General features: G+C 54.7%; 8 protein-coding genes across 8 annotated transcripts; 5 read left to right on the top strand and 3 right to left on the bottom strand.

Annotated features, from left to right (window-relative positions):
• Positions 1-375: 375 nt before the first annotated feature.
• B0H18DRAFT_981968 (uncharacterized protein) lies at positions 376-2,272 on the bottom strand. The gene is made up of 5 exons (XM_048044516.1): positions 2,213-2,272; positions 1,943-2,157; positions 898-1,865; positions 559-845; positions 376-499 (listed from the first exon to the last, which is right to left on the bottom strand). Exons 2-5 carry the CDS (start codon positions 2,088-2,090, stop codon positions 457-459), a joined length of 1,446 nt encoding a protein of 481 aa, XP_047898025.1. The 5' UTR covers positions 2,091-2,157; positions 2,213-2,272; the 3' UTR covers positions 376-456.
• On the bottom strand, positions 2,209-4,267 carry B0H18DRAFT_870291 (PIN domain-like protein; the record flags this gene model as incomplete). Its single annotated transcript, XM_048040084.1, has 3 exons — positions 2,209-2,760; positions 2,818-3,061; positions 4,107-4,267. 3 exons carry the CDS (start codon positions 4,265-4,267, stop codon positions 2,209-2,211), a joined length of 957 nt encoding a protein of 318 aa, XP_047898024.1.
• Positions 4,268-4,537: 270 nt separating this feature from the next.
• B0H18DRAFT_981966 (uncharacterized protein) lies at positions 4,538-6,588 on the bottom strand. Its single transcript, XM_048044515.1, has 4 exons — positions 6,465-6,588; positions 6,341-6,389; positions 5,296-6,230; positions 4,538-5,241 (listed from the first exon to the last, which is right to left on the bottom strand). The coding sequence occupies exons 3-4, from the start codon at positions 6,140-6,142 to the stop codon at positions 4,763-4,765; spliced, it is 1,326 nt and encodes a 441-aa protein (XP_047898023.1). The 5' UTR covers positions 6,143-6,230; positions 6,341-6,389; positions 6,465-6,588; the 3' UTR covers positions 4,538-4,762.
• A 1,041-nt stretch (positions 6,589-7,629) lies between these two features.
• B0H18DRAFT_1115155 (Alpha/Beta hydrolase protein) lies at positions 7,630-8,845 on the top strand (the record flags this gene model as incomplete). Its single annotated transcript, XM_048033223.1, has 2 exons — positions 7,630-8,781; positions 8,834-8,845. The coding sequence occupies 2 exons, from the start codon at positions 7,630-7,632 to the stop codon at positions 8,843-8,845; spliced, it is 1,164 nt and encodes a 387-aa protein (XP_047898022.1).
• A 1,536-nt stretch (positions 8,846-10,381) lies between these two features.
• B0H18DRAFT_870350 (aromatic compound dioxygenase) lies at positions 10,382-11,796 on the top strand (the record flags this gene model as incomplete). Its single annotated transcript, XM_048040088.1, has 8 exons — positions 10,382-10,450; positions 10,504-10,568; positions 10,632-10,694; positions 10,748-10,950; positions 11,012-11,140; positions 11,205-11,329; positions 11,384-11,557; positions 11,617-11,796. The coding sequence occupies 8 exons, from the start codon at positions 10,382-10,384 to the stop codon at positions 11,794-11,796; spliced, it is 1,008 nt and encodes a 335-aa protein (XP_047898021.1).
• Positions 11,797-12,205: 409 nt separating this feature from the next.
• B0H18DRAFT_981956 (uncharacterized protein) lies at positions 12,206-12,768 on the top strand. Its single transcript, XM_048044514.1, has 3 exons — positions 12,206-12,380; positions 12,436-12,586; positions 12,637-12,768. The coding sequence occupies exons 2-3, from the start codon at positions 12,445-12,447 to the stop codon at positions 12,762-12,764; spliced, it is 270 nt and encodes an 89-aa protein (XP_047898020.1). The 5' UTR covers positions 12,206-12,380; positions 12,436-12,444; the 3' UTR covers positions 12,765-12,768.
• A 185-nt stretch (positions 12,769-12,953) lies between these two features.
• B0H18DRAFT_981949 (phosphopantothenate-cysteine ligase) lies at positions 12,954-14,570 on the top strand. The gene is made up of 7 exons (XM_048044513.1): positions 12,954-13,074; positions 13,136-13,350; positions 13,401-13,435; positions 13,492-13,520; positions 13,577-13,977; positions 14,028-14,150; positions 14,206-14,570. The coding sequence occupies exons 2-7, from the start codon at positions 13,195-13,197 to the stop codon at positions 14,467-14,469; spliced, it is 1,008 nt and encodes a 335-aa protein (XP_047898019.1). The 5' UTR covers positions 12,954-13,074; positions 13,136-13,194; the 3' UTR covers positions 14,470-14,570.
• Positions 14,571-14,721: 151 nt separating this feature from the next.
• B0H18DRAFT_981943 (uncharacterized protein) lies at positions 14,722-16,573 on the top strand. The gene is made up of 6 exons (XM_048044512.1): positions 14,722-14,904; positions 14,975-15,152; positions 15,550-15,736; positions 15,798-15,910; positions 15,963-16,192; positions 16,245-16,573. The coding sequence occupies exons 1-6, from the start codon at positions 14,785-14,787 to the stop codon at positions 16,395-16,397; spliced, it is 981 nt and encodes a 326-aa protein (XP_047898018.1). The 5' UTR covers positions 14,722-14,784; the 3' UTR covers positions 16,398-16,573.
• The last annotated feature ends 41 nt before the right edge of the window (positions 16,574-16,614 follow it).

The raw sequence follows: 16,614 nt of genomic DNA, 5'->3' as shown, positions 1-16,614 counted from the left end.
GACCGCCGCTCGGGCGGCACCCCTTGGCGTCTGCGAGTGACACGCAACCGGGTGGTCCTGACTGGATGGTAGCATGCAATTCCCTGTCTTGAGCTGGAGTGCGGATTGGTCAATGAGCGCGCCGGCTGCTGGGCTCCGCGGCTATTTGGAAAGGGCCGATTGCGTTCTTGTTGGTCGAGATCGGTCTGCCGTAATAGCATCCTTGACCGGGACCACGGGCAGATGCGAGATACGTCCCGCTGCCTTGCTTCTCTCAGGAGGCACTCTTCCGAGGCTTGATCTGGATAGGGACCACAAGAGCTCCTGCCTGCTGCTGCCCACACGTATGCCCAGAAGATGCGATGTCATTAGATGCAATCGATAGCAATGCGAATAAGGGAGAATGAACCAATCAGACCACGTAACGTGCACGATCCTTCCGACGATAGCCTTTCAAACCGACGATACTCACTAATATCAGATCCTGCATGGACTGACGGAATCGTCAACACCCGCCCACCTGCAAGCCCGTGCGCTGTGAGGTCACCCACGTCGTGTCTGGGAAGATCCATGACCTACCTGAACTCGGCGAATCTATTCCGGCTCGCACCGGTACTATCCTCTCCCTGCTCCGTGCTCGCTGTGTCGGGCCGTGAAGACGTACCACGAAGAAGCCCCGCTCTAGGAGCTTTCTTCACTTCTTCAGTAAACACCAAGCTTCGCCTTCTACCTGCTGAACGTAGATCCTGCTGTTTGCCTTTCTGCTTAGAAATGTCCAAGGCAGAGTGCGGTCGACGTTGTTGCAACGGTCGCTGGCGGCCCTCGGGCGTGATGGTCGTCTCCCTTCGTTTCAACGACGGTCGAGACTGGAAACAAATTTATCAGCACAGACGTGTTTGAGCGAAGGATTGGATTCACTTGTGCAACGGCGAGCTCGCTCGCACCGCGACCCCATCGTTCCCACCACCCGCGCGCGACTTTGGCATGGCGAGCAGATGCCTCCTGTGAAGCCGTCGCCTCATCCGTGTCTTCCGCCTCCATGAGTGCCTGCGCGCACGCGTCTGCCCGCCCTTGCGATGCAATATCACTCGGTGTCACGGGTCCCGGCGAGGCACTTGTGCTGCTGGGTGAGGCATCCAACGCGCCAGAGCACTCAATATCAGTCTTGTCGTCCCAATTCCAGTCACACTCTCCGAGAATGTGCTGGAGGTCGGGTCCACTGCCCTCTTCTTGACGACGGCGCTGTTTCCGGGTTTTTGATTTCGATGGTGTATCCGGGATCAAGACGGTCCCGCCCACATGAGGGACCGCCCTCGTCGCTCCCGCCGCAGTGACGCCGGCGGAAAGTCTTGTCCTCTGTTTGGGAACCGGGGGACTGGACAGTATGTCCGCACCGAAGTCATCATCATCTTCCCCCATGAACTGGCCACCGGACCGGGCTCTCAGCGGTGACGAGATTTCAGGACTATCCCATCGTCTCATGGAAGGCGAAGGCGAGATGTAGCCGTCTTCCTGGTCTACTGCGTCCGCGTCTTCCGTGAAGACTTCGTAATCATCCACGAACGGGTCGTTCTCCTTGTCCTCGTCCGCATCTAACGTGACGCGAGAAGGGCCTGCAACAGGACGTTCGAGGTCCTCGCCATCTATCACGTCTTCGACCGCCTCCGGGCGTGACGGTAGGTGGACGTCAAAGAACTTCGAGCTCCTGACTTGCCTTGTATGAACTTCATCCTTCGTCTCCTCCCGTTTCGTCCGTTTCACAGCCATATCGTGGTCCATCACTTCCGCTAATGTCCGCTTTCCGCTCGCCCGCCCCGCCATTATGGGATGACCCGGACCGTGCGAGGTGGCGGCCTGTTGACCACTGCTGGCCCCTGATCGAGGTTCTAGATGGTTCAAGCGAGACGTAAAACAGCTGTCAGTAGCAAGACCGGCGTGTCTGTCTGCGAAATGTCGGACTTACTGAAGAAACTCAAAATCCCAACCGCTCCTTTCCCAGCATTTTGGTGGTTTCCGGTGCCCTGCTGGCCGTCCAGCCTCCTTGCATTTGGCACGTTCAACGGGATTGTCTTCAGCGCGCGAGGCACGAACGTTGGATTGATATCATCCATGGGCAGCAGACTGATCGGGCACGCGTCACCTTCCGCAACCTGTCTCGCCAAAGCGGGTTCAATATCACTGCAAGCATGTTCGGTCAGTGTCATCATGCACGTACACTCCACGATCGTCTCACCTCCCGACGTACGCGTCCGTCTCCTTGTCCAACCGTTCACCATCCACCGGTTCCGTCAGGTGGACCAGACACTTCTGCGTCGGATCGTACACCCGTTGATACAAGAATACCCGTTCCGCCAATTTGAAAGCGTCCAGGTAACCTTCCGGCACCTTCTTCTTCCCTTCAAGCATCAACGCCCGTACCGCGTTCTCCGCCGTCTTGTGCTTTCGCAACAGCGACCACGCCGTCTTCAGCCCGACGCCTGGTATGCTCGCTAGGTAGTCGCAGCCGCTAAGGATAGCCATACGTCGAAACTGGACATCCGACCAGCCCAGCAGCGACAACCCTCCGCCGGCCCCGGCGGACCCAAAGTCTCCGCGGGAGATGCACGTGACGGTACTCTCGACGACGTCTAATTTCAAGAGCACCTTCCTGCACCCGAACACGAGAAGGTCAGAATCCTCCGTGATTACGCCGTCGACGACACCGATGCGCTCCAGATACGCAAGCTGTGCATCGGCTTCATACGGAGCCACTACGTATGGGATGCCCTCCACCCGCAATGCCTAGGCCGTGTCCGCCGGTTAACATCAATGAACGAGCGTGGGGTTGGCCGCACAGACCTTGATAAGCTGATATGCCATTTGAGGCGTAACGTCGACGCACTTCACGTAGTACTCTCGCGCTTGGCTGTGCTTGCCTTGCGCTGCAAGCTCATTCGCGCGTGCTAGGTTCTCGTCCCGACGTTTCTTGCGCTCCGATTCGGTCCCCTTCTTCGCTGGAAGTGGCCCACCGTCGAATACCACGTACGGCTGTATGCGATGGTGCTGTAGCATCCGCACGCGATGCATGGCATACTCGACATATCTGTGAAGGAATCAGTCAATGGTCTCTCGAAAGCGTCCCGAGGATATGAGAACCCAGAATTCAATATCTGAGCGATAGAAATACGGATCAAGAACCAAGGCATGCAATGCAGAGTTCAAGGCAGGCAACAGTCTTTCGAAGCAGCGGCAGCAGCCATCGCCTTCTGCGATGTCGAGAGCGAGAGCAAAACCCCAACGGAAGGACATCCAATGCATACGGGCTCCCACCTGTGCACCGTCGCACGGGCATGTGAGACCATGCCCATTCATCCGATTGCAGCAAGTTTCCAATTTGCGAAACACCGCTCCCTGGGTAACTTCCGGGGCGAACAATGACGGCTCGAGCGAGGTGGCCGCCGGAATCTCCCATGCATGATCTGAACCATCTAGGCACACTCGCTCGCGCCGCCGGCGACAGGTCCACGGTACAGGTTCCGAGACCCTGCGGTCAGGTAACATGCACGCCGTCGTGGTCGCTCACACAGTTGGCTGTAGACATATCGCTGGCACGATACACCAGTGCACCATCGAGCAAACACATCGTCGCTCGGAGGCCCGCCAGCCACGACCCATGCATAGCAATCAACCACTTTCCCCCGACCGCACCCTAGATCGGGAGACACGATTGTGTCCGCCGACGAGCCAGGTGGACCGAGACAAGGCGAGCCAGCTCATTAACTTGGTCAGCGAGTTGTATGCACACTCCCACAGGCCACAGCCGTGAAGAGCATTACAACCGTTGGTTCTTTCACGAATGCTAAGAGCCGGCAGGGGTGGTGTGACAGAATTGGCGGGACGAGACGGGGGCACCGACGTGAATTCTCGTAACTCCTGCATCGAGAACGAGGTCCTCATCCTCGTCAAACCCCCAAACTTTCCACGTGCCCCAGCATTTTCATAGCAATCGACGTGGAGGTCCGGCAGCGCTGTTCGACCGAACGCGTTTCAAACTCGTCTTCTGGCAGACCGATCTCTTTGAGCGAGACGGACTGCCGACCAACGAGACTTCTGTCGTGCGTACTCAAAAGAAAGAAGAGGACACTCACTTATGTGTTTTCCTTCCAGTAGCAAGCTCCGCCGCGCACCCGTAGGTCCCCCTGTGCAGCCAGACGTACGCGTCCACCGCAATAGTTTGTCCCGCAAAGTCGGAGAGGGGTCGAGTGACTTGGATATCCTTCAAGAGCGGCAGAAGACCAGAGATTCCCATGTCAGCAATCCAAAGGTCATGCGCGTACTGAGGCACAGAGTCGTGATGGAAGCAAGTGCTGAAATGCAGGTGTTGGACGTTGGACGTAACGTTGAGTAGCGGTATTGCTGAGCGCTGAGCTGAGGAGGCAACAGACGCGGACGCGTGACAAAACGCGTCGCGTCACACCGTGACCACTTTGCATGTGACCGTGGCTGAGGGCTCACACATGCTTCGCTGAGTCCTGACCAGGTTTCTAAGTACCGACCAAGCGTTTTCCACAAACTCTACATGCATATACACAAATAATATGTTGGCTATGTGAGACGTCAGGACTTACACTGTACAAATATGCAGCAGACGGCCGTTCAAATAACTACAGGGGCAAAACAGTACAAGTAGTAAGTTACTGTACAGGTTGGACTCAATAGACAGCATATGTATGGGTCTTTTGTTCTGAAACAAGATCGAAGTACTAGATGAATTGGGAACGACTTGAACAAGGGAAGACGGATACTAGTACCTCGCACTGAGATCCGTCTCCTCCGTTGAGGTCTCCTGCTCGACATTGCTCGGCATACTCCAAAACGTCGTCACGCTCGTTACTGTCGCATGCAGCCCTGCAGCGACGGCGTGTCGAGTAGCATCCCTCAAAAGCGGGGCGATGGATGGTAGTGAATTTCTCGGTCTGGGTGACACGAACTCGTAGAACGAGAAGTGAAAGTGAACGGTGACGGCGGGGCAGCTGATGTGCAACCGGAGGAGCGCAGCATCCAGGCCAGCCAGCAATAGCGGACCTCGGACAATGAGGTGCGACTGCACAAGGGAAAAGCGTAGCTCGACATCTTGAAGGGCGAGATCTCCGGTAATGCTCGAGAAAAGCTGCCGTATGTCGTCAAAAACCAGCTCGTTTCTTGGGGACGGCGGCGGGATATCCCAGTGCAATGTTATGGACTGCAGCTGAGGGAGGCGTGAGAGATCAACGAGGTGTAGGACTGTCGACTGATTGAGTAACGAGGATGATGGAGCCGAAGTACGCAGCTACGTACACAGATATGTGATGCGCAAGTGTCGCAAAGTTGCTCTTCCGAGCAAGGCGAGGATAGCAGACTCAGCTAGCCTGAGCATCCTGTCTGGTCCCATCGACTCGGGTATCTCCGGTCTACCCACGTCAAGCGTGCGTAGAGAAAGTTGGAAAGGGGGCCTAGTGATAGAATCCAATATGTACGTGGCAGGGAATTGGACGGAGTTGCGGTCGAAGTACAGCTCCTGGATGTTGATAGGCAACGTGACTTGTATATCGGTTTCGAGTGGCATGAGCTCCATCTGAGGAGTGTCGGGCGACAAGCGGAGACCCACGATGCGCACCGTCGACAGAAACGGGAAGAATGTCAAAAGCTGTGGAATGATTTGAGGGTGCCGGGTGAAGTTATCTATGAGCTCCAATCCTCTGAGCTTCTCGAAGGGTAAGAGGCCCTTCAGAATCCGTCTGGGGACGGATATAGGATCGTAATCCTGAGCCCGATCGACCATGCTCGCCCAATTCCAGTCACGCAAGCTAAGCTGCTGCACATTGGGCATGTGGCGATGGCCCGCATAAAGCGCGATGTCTTCGAACAGTTTCTGCACCACGTAGCCGATGCCAATATCGACCAGCTCGAAATTGTGGATGTATCGTCCTATGTCCGTCCCCATCGATGCGGATGTCTCGAGGGTGCGGAGGAACCGAAGCCATCTGGGCGCGCCCTGCACTTTGACGTGCTCGAATAGGTACCGTTGAGACAACGGAGCCCATTCCCGGCACGCCAAAGCGCACACCTTCAGGGCAGCACGATCATGACGCAAACGTGTGATCCATTGTTCGTAGATTTCTGGCGGGAAGTGGGATGTCTGCATATTTTCGATGATCTCTGCGAGGGCGTCCTGTTGATTCCTTGTGCTTGCTTTTCGGGGATCAGATCTCAGAGATCGGCGACGTCCTCGCCTGTCCTTGTCGGTCAACATGGCATACAAGTGGTCGTGATCGTGGTTGAGATTGTGAAGAGGAGCATGTTGTCAGGGTGCAAGGCTGCATCGATCCGCGCGAAAACGTACCCATATAACACTGAACTCCGGTATCAGTACTGTCGGAAAAGATGATGGCCTATGTCAGTATGTCAGTAAAGTGACCACAAGTGCGGCAGCAACTGAGGGCCGCTATCGACCTTATGGTACTCACACGCGATAATGAGGAGAAGTAAGCGAAAGGCGAACCCATCTCGTCTTCGCGCAGCTCAGAGATATAATGGTGCTACTTCTCGATATGCCATCACGTGTGACGCTCGTCATAGTCAAAGTAAACCTTGATACTCAGTACTACTCGGTATGGGACATATGGGGCGAATGTGCTCACCACTAAGGTTCTAGAGCTTTCGGCCCTTGCGGGGCTGTCTGAGTGTATCAGTCGTATCGTGCATTCACCAGGTCACAGTATAGATAAGTAGCCTCCCAATAAATTCAACCAGAGCCTGCAGACGTACCAAGCAAGGCAGTGCCGATTCCCGATGAATCCAACGTGTACCATTCTAGTCTCCGTTGCTGACCAAAAAGTAGTGCCATTTTGGATTGCACTGTAGAAGTCACCCTAGTAAGGCAAAATGATGCTCACACCTCCGAGCAGCTTCAAACACTCTGTCTTGTGGAGAGAGTTTTTGATGGCTTCACAGTACTGGTATGGGATAGTGAGCAGGGTCACAGAGATCTATGCAAGAGCCTGTTCTGAGGGATAATTAGTGTGAACGCTTGAGGTGCACGTGCTCGTGCGAAGCATGGCCAAACAACGCGTACACAACGCGTATCAATATGACTCGGATATTTTTGAAGGTCAATCAGATTCTTTGCACTTTGACCCCGACATCGTATGCCTTCAAAGCTTCATCCTTGTCGCCTCATTAAACGTAGATCAAGACTCGGGCGGCCGTTGTTATGCTCTTTCAACTTGCTGGCGCGTAAGTCAACCTGTGACAGCCCCGTGACGTCCAGGCTGAGCTCACTGCTCATAACTTATTTGCATCCAGTGACAGTGCTCGCTGCTTAATTACCACCCGTGGAATTAAGCTCTTACCACAAGAATATGTAGCATGGATGCCAGCACATTCAAACATTAACAAGTCCGATAGCCGCTAGACCTGTCGCAGCAAACAAAGTATCGCAAGACTGTGGGATTTACTCAGCCAAACTTGTGCTTCGGACCGACAACAGGTGACTCCTAATATCTTCGCTTTCGACCCTCAGTCTGACCTGATCGCAGCTGCATCACCAAGACGCCGACGGCGCCTGTGGCTGGCGGTCGATGACTAAATGGATTCCCTCCTCTTCCTCCTCCTCCTCCTCCACATATCGCGATGGCCTCGTACAGTGACAGACTGCCCGCTGGCGTATCATCGAGGTCCATCGCAGTCGCAGACCTTGACCTGCACGTACTTGAAGCCGGAGACACATCTCGACCCCTCATTGTCCTGCTGCACGGCTTCCCGGAGCTCGCCTTCTCCTGGCGCAAGGTGATCGTGCCCATCGCGCAGCTAGGCTATCGTGTCGTTGTCCCCGATCAACGAGGCTTTGGCCGCACTCGGAGTCGTTCCAGCGCGAATGAGCCCATTCGCTATGAGGACGACCTCCGTCCTTACCGTGTACTGAATGTCGTTAGAGATGCCGTCGCTCTCGTATACGCGCTGGGCTATCGCACAGTCGCTGCCGTGATAGGACACGACCTTGGATCGCGCATCGCCGCGTACTGTACGCTCATCCGTCCAGACATCTTCCAGTCCGTCATCATGATGTCCGCGCCGTTCGATGGCCCGCCGTCTCTCCCCTTCGACGTCGAGCGGACGCAAAGCGCCCCGCCACCGAACATCTTCAGCGCAGAGATCAAAGCCGCTCTCGCCGCGCTGGATCCTCCTCGAAAGCACTACGTCCCGTACCTCGCCAGCCCGCAGGCGAACTCAGACATGATGAACACCCCCCAGGGCCTCCACGCCTTCCTCCGTGCGTTCTTCCACACGAAGAGCGCCGACTGGCCCCACAACGATCCTCACCCCCTCGCACCTCTCAGTCTGTCTGAGCTGGCACAGTTACCTCCTTATTACATGATGCCGCTCGCCGCGACCATGCCCGAGGCCGTGGCGCCGCATGCGCCTTCGCGCGAAGAGGTCGAACACAACCAGTGGTTATCAAACGGCGACCTCGCTGTGTATGTCGCGGAGTATGGTCGCACGGGATTCCAGGGCGGGCTGAACTGGTATCGCGGCGCCCAGCCCGAGCTATACGAGGAGTTGGCCGTCTTCGAGGGGAGAAAGATTGAGTGCCCAGCGATGTTTCTATCGGGCAGGAAGGACTGGGGCGTGTTCCAAGCCCCTGGTGCATTGCAGAGGATGAAGAACGACGCCTGTGCGCGATTGGAAGACGAGGACATTGTTCTTGTTGACGGAGCGGGACACTGGGTGCAGCAGGAGCAGCCCGAGGAACTCGTCAAACATGTTGAGCGGTTCCTGGAGAAGGTAAGGTGTATCGCCATCAACCGTGTAACTGCGCGCTGACTTAAAACATCAGGTAACGCCGTGAACTCAACTGTGTCTTTTCCGTGACCTGCCATCGTCCAGCTGCAGCACGCGCTGCGGCGGCCGTACATGTCATTACGAGCTTTGCTGTCAAGTCATCTACTGTATGTCGCTCCTGAAAGGGGCGCAGGTTTCGCTGTGCAAGAGTCAGTCCGCGTTCGCGATTCAGCAACGACTCACGGCGTCAACGTAGCTGTGGTAATACGACCTGGGCCGCGATCGGATCGTCTCCAGCCTTTTTCGTCGCAGCGATCGCTCGGGACCTAAAGTTTTGATGATTTTTACAGATCACGGAAGTGGCCGGTCGTTGGCATCATATGCTGTGAGCTGCCGCGACGCAGGCTTGCATCGGTATGAGGTTGTTGGACATACGACGGTCTCCTGGCGCTGCAAGGCGCTGTGCAAGACGACGTCAGATCCATATATCGATTCGGACGGGTAATCTCGTTTTACGACGCACTGAGTACTGTTTACTCGTAAGTCTCTGGAACATCATATACATGAATGGCGCTGGAACTGTTACTGTGCAGGGTGACTCGTATACCCCCATTGGCACTTCTATTCGCTTGAACCCAGCTCGTTCGGCTTCTTCGCGTTCGGCGTCTTACTCTTTCAAGGAGTACGACCTAGACTCCATGGTAGTGGCTTCGGTCCTAATCCTGGCGTGGCTGGTGTGTTCAACTATACAAAACAGGACGGCCACCGGTACCTCTTCGTATTCTGCTCTTCGAATTCGTTTACTCAGCTGACCAAGTTAAGTCTCCATGGTACAGTCAGGCTTACATAGACAGCAGTCATCAAAGCATGTCAATTTTGGCCCTTTGGAGTTGTCGAGGAATGGTGCAACGTGTGCGCGGACAGGATTAGAGATGTAGGGCCGCCGACAAGCGTGTCAGTCGAAACACCTGAATAGGTGTTTCTATTCTGTACGGAAGCAGAATTGCTGTTGTTCGAGGTTTGATTTGAGTAATAACCGCTTCCTCAGGTTGCCAAATGCTTTTGCAGGGCTCGGGTGACCTTCAGAATCCAGATACGACCGGAAAATATATATGTCCGTGCGCGGCGCGAGTGCCGCCCTGCGCGCTAGCAGCCGGTTGTCTGTAATCGCTCCACGGTGATTGACTGGAACGCGATACATAGCCTGCAAGGTGGGTGGACTCGGACGTCACTATACACGTTCAGCAACCGTATAAACGGTCTGTGTCCAGGTAAGGGGCAGAGGAGGAGGAAGGTGGGCGCGGAAGCTTCAAGCGTGATCAAATTCTGGGCGGACGCTTGCGGACGCCGATGGGCGGTTCGTACTGTCACTGACAAACATGCGGGCCTGGTGATACCTCTCATTTGCCTCATTTGGTGTACAAACTCTCGCCACATCCTTCACGAGCCATGGGGCGGGGCATCGCGGTAGAGTCCGCGTCAGGAGGCAGCTATATAAAGGAGCCACGTACATGCCAGAATGGACGCACCCATCCGCCCTCCTCGTCCTCCTACTCCCACCCGTCCATCGTGCTAAACCCCTAAATCCATCCTCGTCCGATACATGTCTGAAGCTAACTTGGGAGACAAAGCGGTTCCAAATGGACTGCCTGCACCACCATTCTTCTTGCCCGTAAGTTGAGTTATGGTGCCTGCTGAAGACGCAACTTGACTCTGCGAGGACAGTACCCTGACAGGCCGGAGCTCATCACGGAAAACCTGATGAAGCTCGTCGAGCTGACACCGGATCCGTGAGTTGTCAATCAATCAGAGGACTGCTGAACCTTTGTCTGACGAGGTGAACCTCGTGTCAGGCGTCATAAGTTCCTCGTGAAGACACTCATCACACACTTGCATCAATTCGTGAACGAGACGAGGTGAGACATCTGCCTTATGGATGGCCACAACAGGTCTGACTGGATGCCCTCAGTTTGACGACAGATGAGTGGATGGTCGCGCTCCAGTTCCTCACGCGCGTGGGCCAAACATGCACGCCGCTGAGGCAAGAGTTTATACTGCTCTCCGACGTGCTGGGTGTGTCCGCGCTCGTGGATGCCGTCAACAACCCTCCCGTGAGTGGTGGAACGGAGAGCAGCGTGCTCGGCCCATTCTTCACCGAGGACGCCCCAGATGGTCAGCAGTCCCCCTTCATGTCATGATTAGGCGCAGACTGACGTCAGGATGTGTACCCCAGTCGAGAACGGCGACTCGATCGCGTCGGAAGGCAAGGGCGAGTACATGTTCGTCGAGGGCCGTGTGCTCAGCACAGACGGCACTCCCGTACCAAATGCCCTCATCGAAACATGGGAAACCGATGCCCTTGGTCAGTTCTTGCTGAGATCAGTTTGCGAATGCGCGCCATAATAGTCGTTTTGGGGGACACACAGGCTATTATGATACCCAATACAAAGGCCGCGAGAAGCCGGATTGCCGTGGCCGTCTGCGCACAGACAGTGACGGGAGGTACGGATACCGCGCAGTAGTGCCGGTTGCATATCCCATTCCAGGCGATGTAAGCTATTGTCGTATCGTCTTCGCCGTTTAACACGTTGATGGACACCTCCAGGGTCCTGTCGGAGAGCTGCTCATCAAGATAGGCCGGCACAACATGCGCCCAAACCATCTGCACCTGATGATCGAGGCTCCGGGATTCAACAAGCTGACAACAGCGCTGTATCCAGAGGGCGACGAGTGGCTGAGTAGTGACGCGGTCTTCGGCGTGAAGAAGTCGCTGGTAGTAGTGAGTGTCCATTGCGAGTGCATTCTCCCCGAATTGCAGAGCTCATCCCGTCCCGCCAGACATTCAAGGATGTGCACGACGCAGCGGAGGCACGCAAACGCGGATTCCCGAAGGGCGACTCGTTCAAGTTGCTGCAGTTCGACATCATCATGGTGCCTGAAGACGAGTCCAAGGCCGCCCGAGAACAATTCGCACGCGAGCAGGCGACGAGGCTCCAGCAGAAAAGTGGCGAGAAATAATGAGCATAACCCTAGATGGACATTTGTGATGGTCACTGCATCCGTATTCGCTTCAACAGCTGTGTACAACATCAATTACCTTCCACAGGCATTCTCTATCGTAGTATATTACGGCGTCTCACGGATGTTATCCTCGTGTCGTAACCAGTGAATGTTGCTGTGCGTTGTCGCCGAGTCCGAGCCTCCTGTGGTTTCCTAGGTCAGATTCGGAACAGTTTGCGACTCTCTGAGCGGTGAAGGGGATGCACGGCGATATTTGGATAATTTATATCGAGGATCGTCACTGTGAACTGATAGTATCACGACACCAAGTCAGCCTATTGGGTGCCAAGTACAGAGGAAAGGCATTACTTACCACCCAATTAGAGCGCCGCGTCATAGTGTTCTCGACCCGTCCGAATTTGGTCCGAATAACTGGAGATGCTGAGAGAATATTTTTGGTGGAGCGCTGCGTCTCACGACGCTGGGCCTGACAGTCGACAAAGTCGCCTTCAGGTTGCTCGCTGGCGTTGAAACCCCGAGTTGAGTGAGATGCTGAGAGAACTTACCCAGCGAAGAGAGTAACTTTTGGCTAACATGTTCAGCTACGAAGGGCGAGTTCAGCAGCTATCACAAGTGCTGTGAATAGTGAAATACCACCTGTGTTCGATGACCACGTGTATACCAAGCATACCCTCATATGTAACTGCATTGACCCTGGGCGGACGACTATCCGTCCCTTTGTTGAGCCTCGTGGCACTCATCCGAGTCGTCTCAGTGTTACTCCACCCATCTCAGGGCACCCTCAGGCCTGCCGAATCCAAATCAGTTGGGTCACTTGAGCAAATATCTGCGACTCACCATTTCCTATAGCATTAACACGCCCGTATTTAGTCTGCAACCTCCCGCTCCTCCGAGTCTGCGGTGGCTCCGGGATGCTTACCAGCAGTGACTGGACATCTCCGAGACGGAGGGCCTCTGGGCCATAGGTACTCGCCCAGCATGCATACCAGATATCTTTGAATAAGACTGCAAAATAAGGAGGGCTGAAGGTCAGCGCTGCATGTAGACTGGGCGAGGCCATGGATCATGGAGGTGTGGGTTGGGTGTGGACATTGATCGCTTAAGCGCCCGACGGCGACCCGGTCATGCAAGTCTAATGCGGCCTGTGACTACACCCCATCCGCACTTACCTCCGTCGAATTGTCTGCTGGAGCCATACAACCTGCTCTTGCTACGAATCTCATCTGGCGTTGACGGGGTCCTGCCCATTCTCCAGGAGCTTTGCGAGTGCGTCCGGTAAATTGATTCAACGACTAGGAAGAGAATGCTTTGCTGACTTACTAGACCCATCTACAAGCGCATACTCTAGCCACGTCGCTCGCAGTCGACACTTGAAGCTTGAAGGCTGGAATCATTATGTCGACGACCGGCACAACTACTGAATCCAACTTCTCGGCGGAGAGTTACTATGCGACACAGCCGCCCCCCTCCAATCTGGATCAAGAAGTACGGAATGTCCGCGACTTCGTCCGCAAGCACGTCAACGCAGGCAGAAATGTCGTTCTCGTGACGGTGAGTGGCCATACATCTCCTATTGAATCGGTAACCAACAAATCCTTCAGAGCGGCGGGACGACAGTTCCGTTAGAACTCAACGTGTGAGCCACACCGCTCGTCCGCCGGGGCATCATGTTCATGCGCATGTGCTTTGCAGCGTTCGGTTCTTGGACAACTTCAGCGCAGGCAAGTTCATCCTTCACAATGATGAGGTATAGCCATTTGCTCACTGGCTGGCACAGGCACTCGTGGCGCAACTTCTGCCGAATACTTCCTGAAGGCAGGCTATGCGGTCATATTCATGCACCGACAATTCAGCTTGCAGCCCTTCAGCAGGCACTATTCACACTCTACCCATCCATTCCTGGACTTCCTTGAAATCGAGCAGGACGGTTCTGGAGGTGGCAACTCCCCCCTTCGGATCGACGTTACGGAGAAAGAGCGCGCTCCGTTGCTTGAGGTGCTCACCTCATACAAGAATGCCCACACCGCAGGTCTCCTGCACACCCTCACATTCGTGACTGTGAATGACTATCTATGGCTTTTACGCGCCGTCAGCCAAGAGCTCGCCGTCTTGGGGCGGCGCGCACTGTACTATCTTGCTGCCGCCGTCAGCGACTTCTTCCTACCCAGACAAAAGATGGTGAGACGAAGGCTCACTTTCTTCGTGTCCCGCTGACAGCTCTTCCGCAGTCAGAGCACAAAATACAATCAGGAAAGGGCAGCCTGCACATAGAAATGGATCAGGTCCCGAAGATCTTGAAGCCGCTGGTTTCTGAGTGGACGCACGGTCAAGCCTTCATCGTGTCCTTCAAAGCGAGTTCTTGTGACCTACCTCTGCGCGAGAAGATACTGAGCTCTGAAACTACAGCTCGAAACTGACCCATCGCTTCTGGTACCGAAAGCACAACAGGCTCTGGCTCGGTACGGACACCAAGTCGTTATCGGAAACGACCTCCACACTCGCAAGCACCAGGTTGTCTTTGTATCACCATCCGCCGATAAAGACGGGAAATACGTCGAAGCATGGATCCGCATGGATCCGTCTCAAGACTCAATAAAAGAGATAGAAGAGGATATCATCGTAGAGCTGGCGCGCAGACATCGTACTTGGATAGATCTAGCGATCTCTTGATTCGGAGGTAATGCTCATGTACAACCTGAGTTTGCCACAACGTATAGATTGGTGACAAGGATGTATCCTGCGATTTCTGCGCTATAATGTGAAATGACCAGTGCATGATGCTCATTGACCCAGTTTCCAAGGTATCGAGCCTTCTCAAGACTCAAAGACGGACGCACCACAGTAATGTCACGCGTAGCATGTCATGTGACCGTGTCACCCCTTAGAATGGCGAACAATGGCTCGGGTAAGTACTCGACTCGTCTTGTCTCATCCCGTCTTCAACTCGTCTCGTCTACGCAGCAACCTCCCTCAACGTAAAGCCCAATGTTCTTCAAGGACTGGCACACTTTCATACACTGCGACGGGGACCTCGTCGACGAGTTTGACTTCCGCATCGTAGACGACAATACCGTCTCATGCTACATCCCAAGTGAAGCAGGCAAGGTCAGCCGCCACACCGTGCTTAGAGTCCCATTCATCAACTCAATCATGCCCAATATGCGCATCATTGCAGAGTTTTGCAGTCAGATGGCAGAACGACCTCTACATAGCGGCAGCCGCGGAGTGTTTCATGGACGGTCAACGCATGGGGTCTTCAAATGTCGATCCTGGGGAGAGAGGCGCGCGTAATGGTGTCCGCACGAACGGGGACTACAAGCAGTACTTTCAGTTCGCGCCGCTTGCTACAACAGGTGTGTTCTCTGCAGATAAACTCGGGGAGGCGTGCGCCACACTGCCAGTTTCAAGACCGTGCTCCGCAAGCAGAACCCTCTCGATGCGGACTGCATGTGCTCTATTTTACGGATGCACATGCCTGTTGAGCAGGACCACATGGTCAAGCCCTACGAGGTCAGATCGCGTGGTTGAAGACAACAGTTCCTAGGTCAACATACGCATCGTCCGCAAGTGGCGTTCTGGTGGAGGAGGCAAACACTTGCCTTCAGCCCCCGTTAAACTTGGCATGTCGCGCTCGATGTTCCTTGCACTTTATGCTTGAGTCGATCCGAGCAGATTCTGGCCTACTGGAGTAGAGCTCCTGTGGTTGTCTGTGGCCCGTGCTATGCCTTCCGTTTTGACACGAGCATCTAGATGACGACGACGTTGCTGACCCCGACGACCCGATGATCAACAACCTGGGGGTTATCGAAGTCCGGGTCTACCGCATCAGATACTCTCACGAAGTATTCCGGCCAAATAACCGACATCGACCCCAGGAGTTCGCAGAACGCCCACCTGTGCACGAACGCAGCAAGAAGGCCGGAACACACTGTGTCAGGTTTGTGCAAGAACCATTGATTTGATCTTGGCCTAGCTATATATTGCCTTCCCTTGGACAGACTCGGAGAAGGCAAGTGGTTCGAACCCACCGCACACTCGGGCCCGAGGAGGATATACATCGACAATCGGAAGCATCCCTACATCCGCTTCATCTTCCGCTATCAACCAAGAGGTGCGCGGTTCGCATGAAGGACTATGTCATCTCAAGAGCCTGTTACCCTTAGCAATGCTGCAAGCACAAGGAATCATCCCAAGAGACTATGGTACGGACGCGTACCACCAAGAACAGGTCCCAGCTCTTCACCCGAGTCGGAAGCGGAACTCTTCTGTGCTTTACATGGGTTCGAATGCTGGTAGCGCAGGACCGTCTAACTACCGGGCATCTGTCAAACCCGAGCCTCGATTGCTGGAGGACCGCTTGGGATCCGAGTACTACGATGACATGCAAGTCGAGGTACGCCTCTGTATCTCTGTTGGGACCTACTCTGTACGATGGACTGTTGCAGGACATGCTCCGCGCAAGAAGTGCACAGTACGACGCGTTTGCTCCCTACGCTCAGCCTCAACTGCAGCATGACCTCCCGCCGGCTCCTAGGCGACATCCTTTTGTCATCGACGTTGACGCTGATGTTATCGACCTCACTCAAGACGAGGACTAGAGCTACCCAGCCGATCCTGTGCCCCTTCGCCAGACTATCACGAGACGACCGATTCTAGGTCTCACGACGCGATCCACGCCATTCATCTCCAATTTCGACTCGCGGCTTACGCTATTCTGTTCAATGTACTATCAGCTTGTAAATACATTTCTATTCACTATTCACCATACCATGTACGACGCGAGCTATCTCAGTTAGGACTTCGTCTCAGCAAGCA

This window comes from Fomitopsis serialis (genome assembly GCF_022376445.1).
Source record: "Fomitopsis serialis strain Sig1Antser10 chromosome Unknown B0H18scaffold_7, whole genome shotgun sequence".
Taxonomy (NCBI): Eukaryota; Fungi; Basidiomycota; class Agaricomycetes; order Polyporales; family Fomitopsidaceae; genus Fomitopsis; species Fomitopsis serialis.
The sequence above is the reverse complement of the archived record's forward strand: the minus strand, read 5'-3'. Positions and strand labels throughout refer to the sequence as shown.

Excerpts from the sequence above, each read along its gene's own strand:
- B0H18DRAFT_981968 (XM_048044516.1), bottom strand. The coding sequence starts at position 2,090 with ATGGATGATATCAATCCAACGTTCGTGCCTCGCGCGCTGAAGACAATC. Across the intron at positions 846-897 it reads GCGAGCTCGCCGTTGCACAA|TCTCGACCGTCGTTGAAACG; the intron begins GTGAATCCAATC and ends ATTTGTTTCCAG. Across the intron at positions 500-558 it reads AATAGATTCGCCGAGTTCAG|GTGGGCGGGTGTTGACGATT; the intron begins GTAGGTCATGGA and ends ACGGGCTTGCAG.
- B0H18DRAFT_981966 (XM_048044515.1), bottom strand. The coding sequence starts at position 6,142 with ATGCAGACATCCCACTTCCCGCCAGAAATCTACGAACAATGGATCACA. Across the intron at positions 5,242-5,295 it reads CTTGCGCATCACATATCTGT|TCCTACACCTCGTTGATCTC; the intron begins GTACGTAGCTGC and ends ATCAGTCGACAG.
- B0H18DRAFT_981956 (XM_048044514.1), top strand. The coding sequence starts at position 12,445 with ATGACCACGTGTATACCAAGCATACCCTCATATGTAACTGCATTGACC. Across the intron at positions 12,587-12,636 it reads ATCTCAGGGCACCCTCAGGC|CATTTCCTATAGCATTAACA; the intron begins CTGCCGAATCCA and ends TCTGCGACTCAC.
- B0H18DRAFT_981949 (XM_048044513.1), top strand. The coding sequence starts at position 13,195 with ATGTCGACGACCGGCACAACTACTGAATCCAACTTCTCGGCGGAGAGT. Across the intron at positions 13,351-13,400 it reads GAAATGTCGTTCTCGTGACG|AGCGGCGGGACGACAGTTCC; the intron begins GTGAGTGGCCAT and ends CAAATCCTTCAG. Across the intron at positions 13,521-13,576 it reads CTTGGACAACTTCAGCGCAG|GCACTCGTGGCGCAACTTCT; the intron begins GCAAGTTCATCC and ends TGGCTGGCACAG.
- B0H18DRAFT_981943 (XM_048044512.1), top strand. The coding sequence starts at position 14,785 with ATGTTCTTCAAGGACTGGCACACTTTCATACACTGCGACGGGGACCTC. Across the intron at positions 15,737-15,797 it reads GCCGGAACACACTGTGTCAG|ACTCGGAGAAGGCAAGTGGT; the intron begins GTTTGTGCAAGA and ends TCCCTTGGACAG. Across the intron at positions 16,193-16,244 it reads ACGATGACATGCAAGTCGAG|GACATGCTCCGCGCAAGAAG; the intron begins GTACGCCTCTGT and ends GGACTGTTGCAG.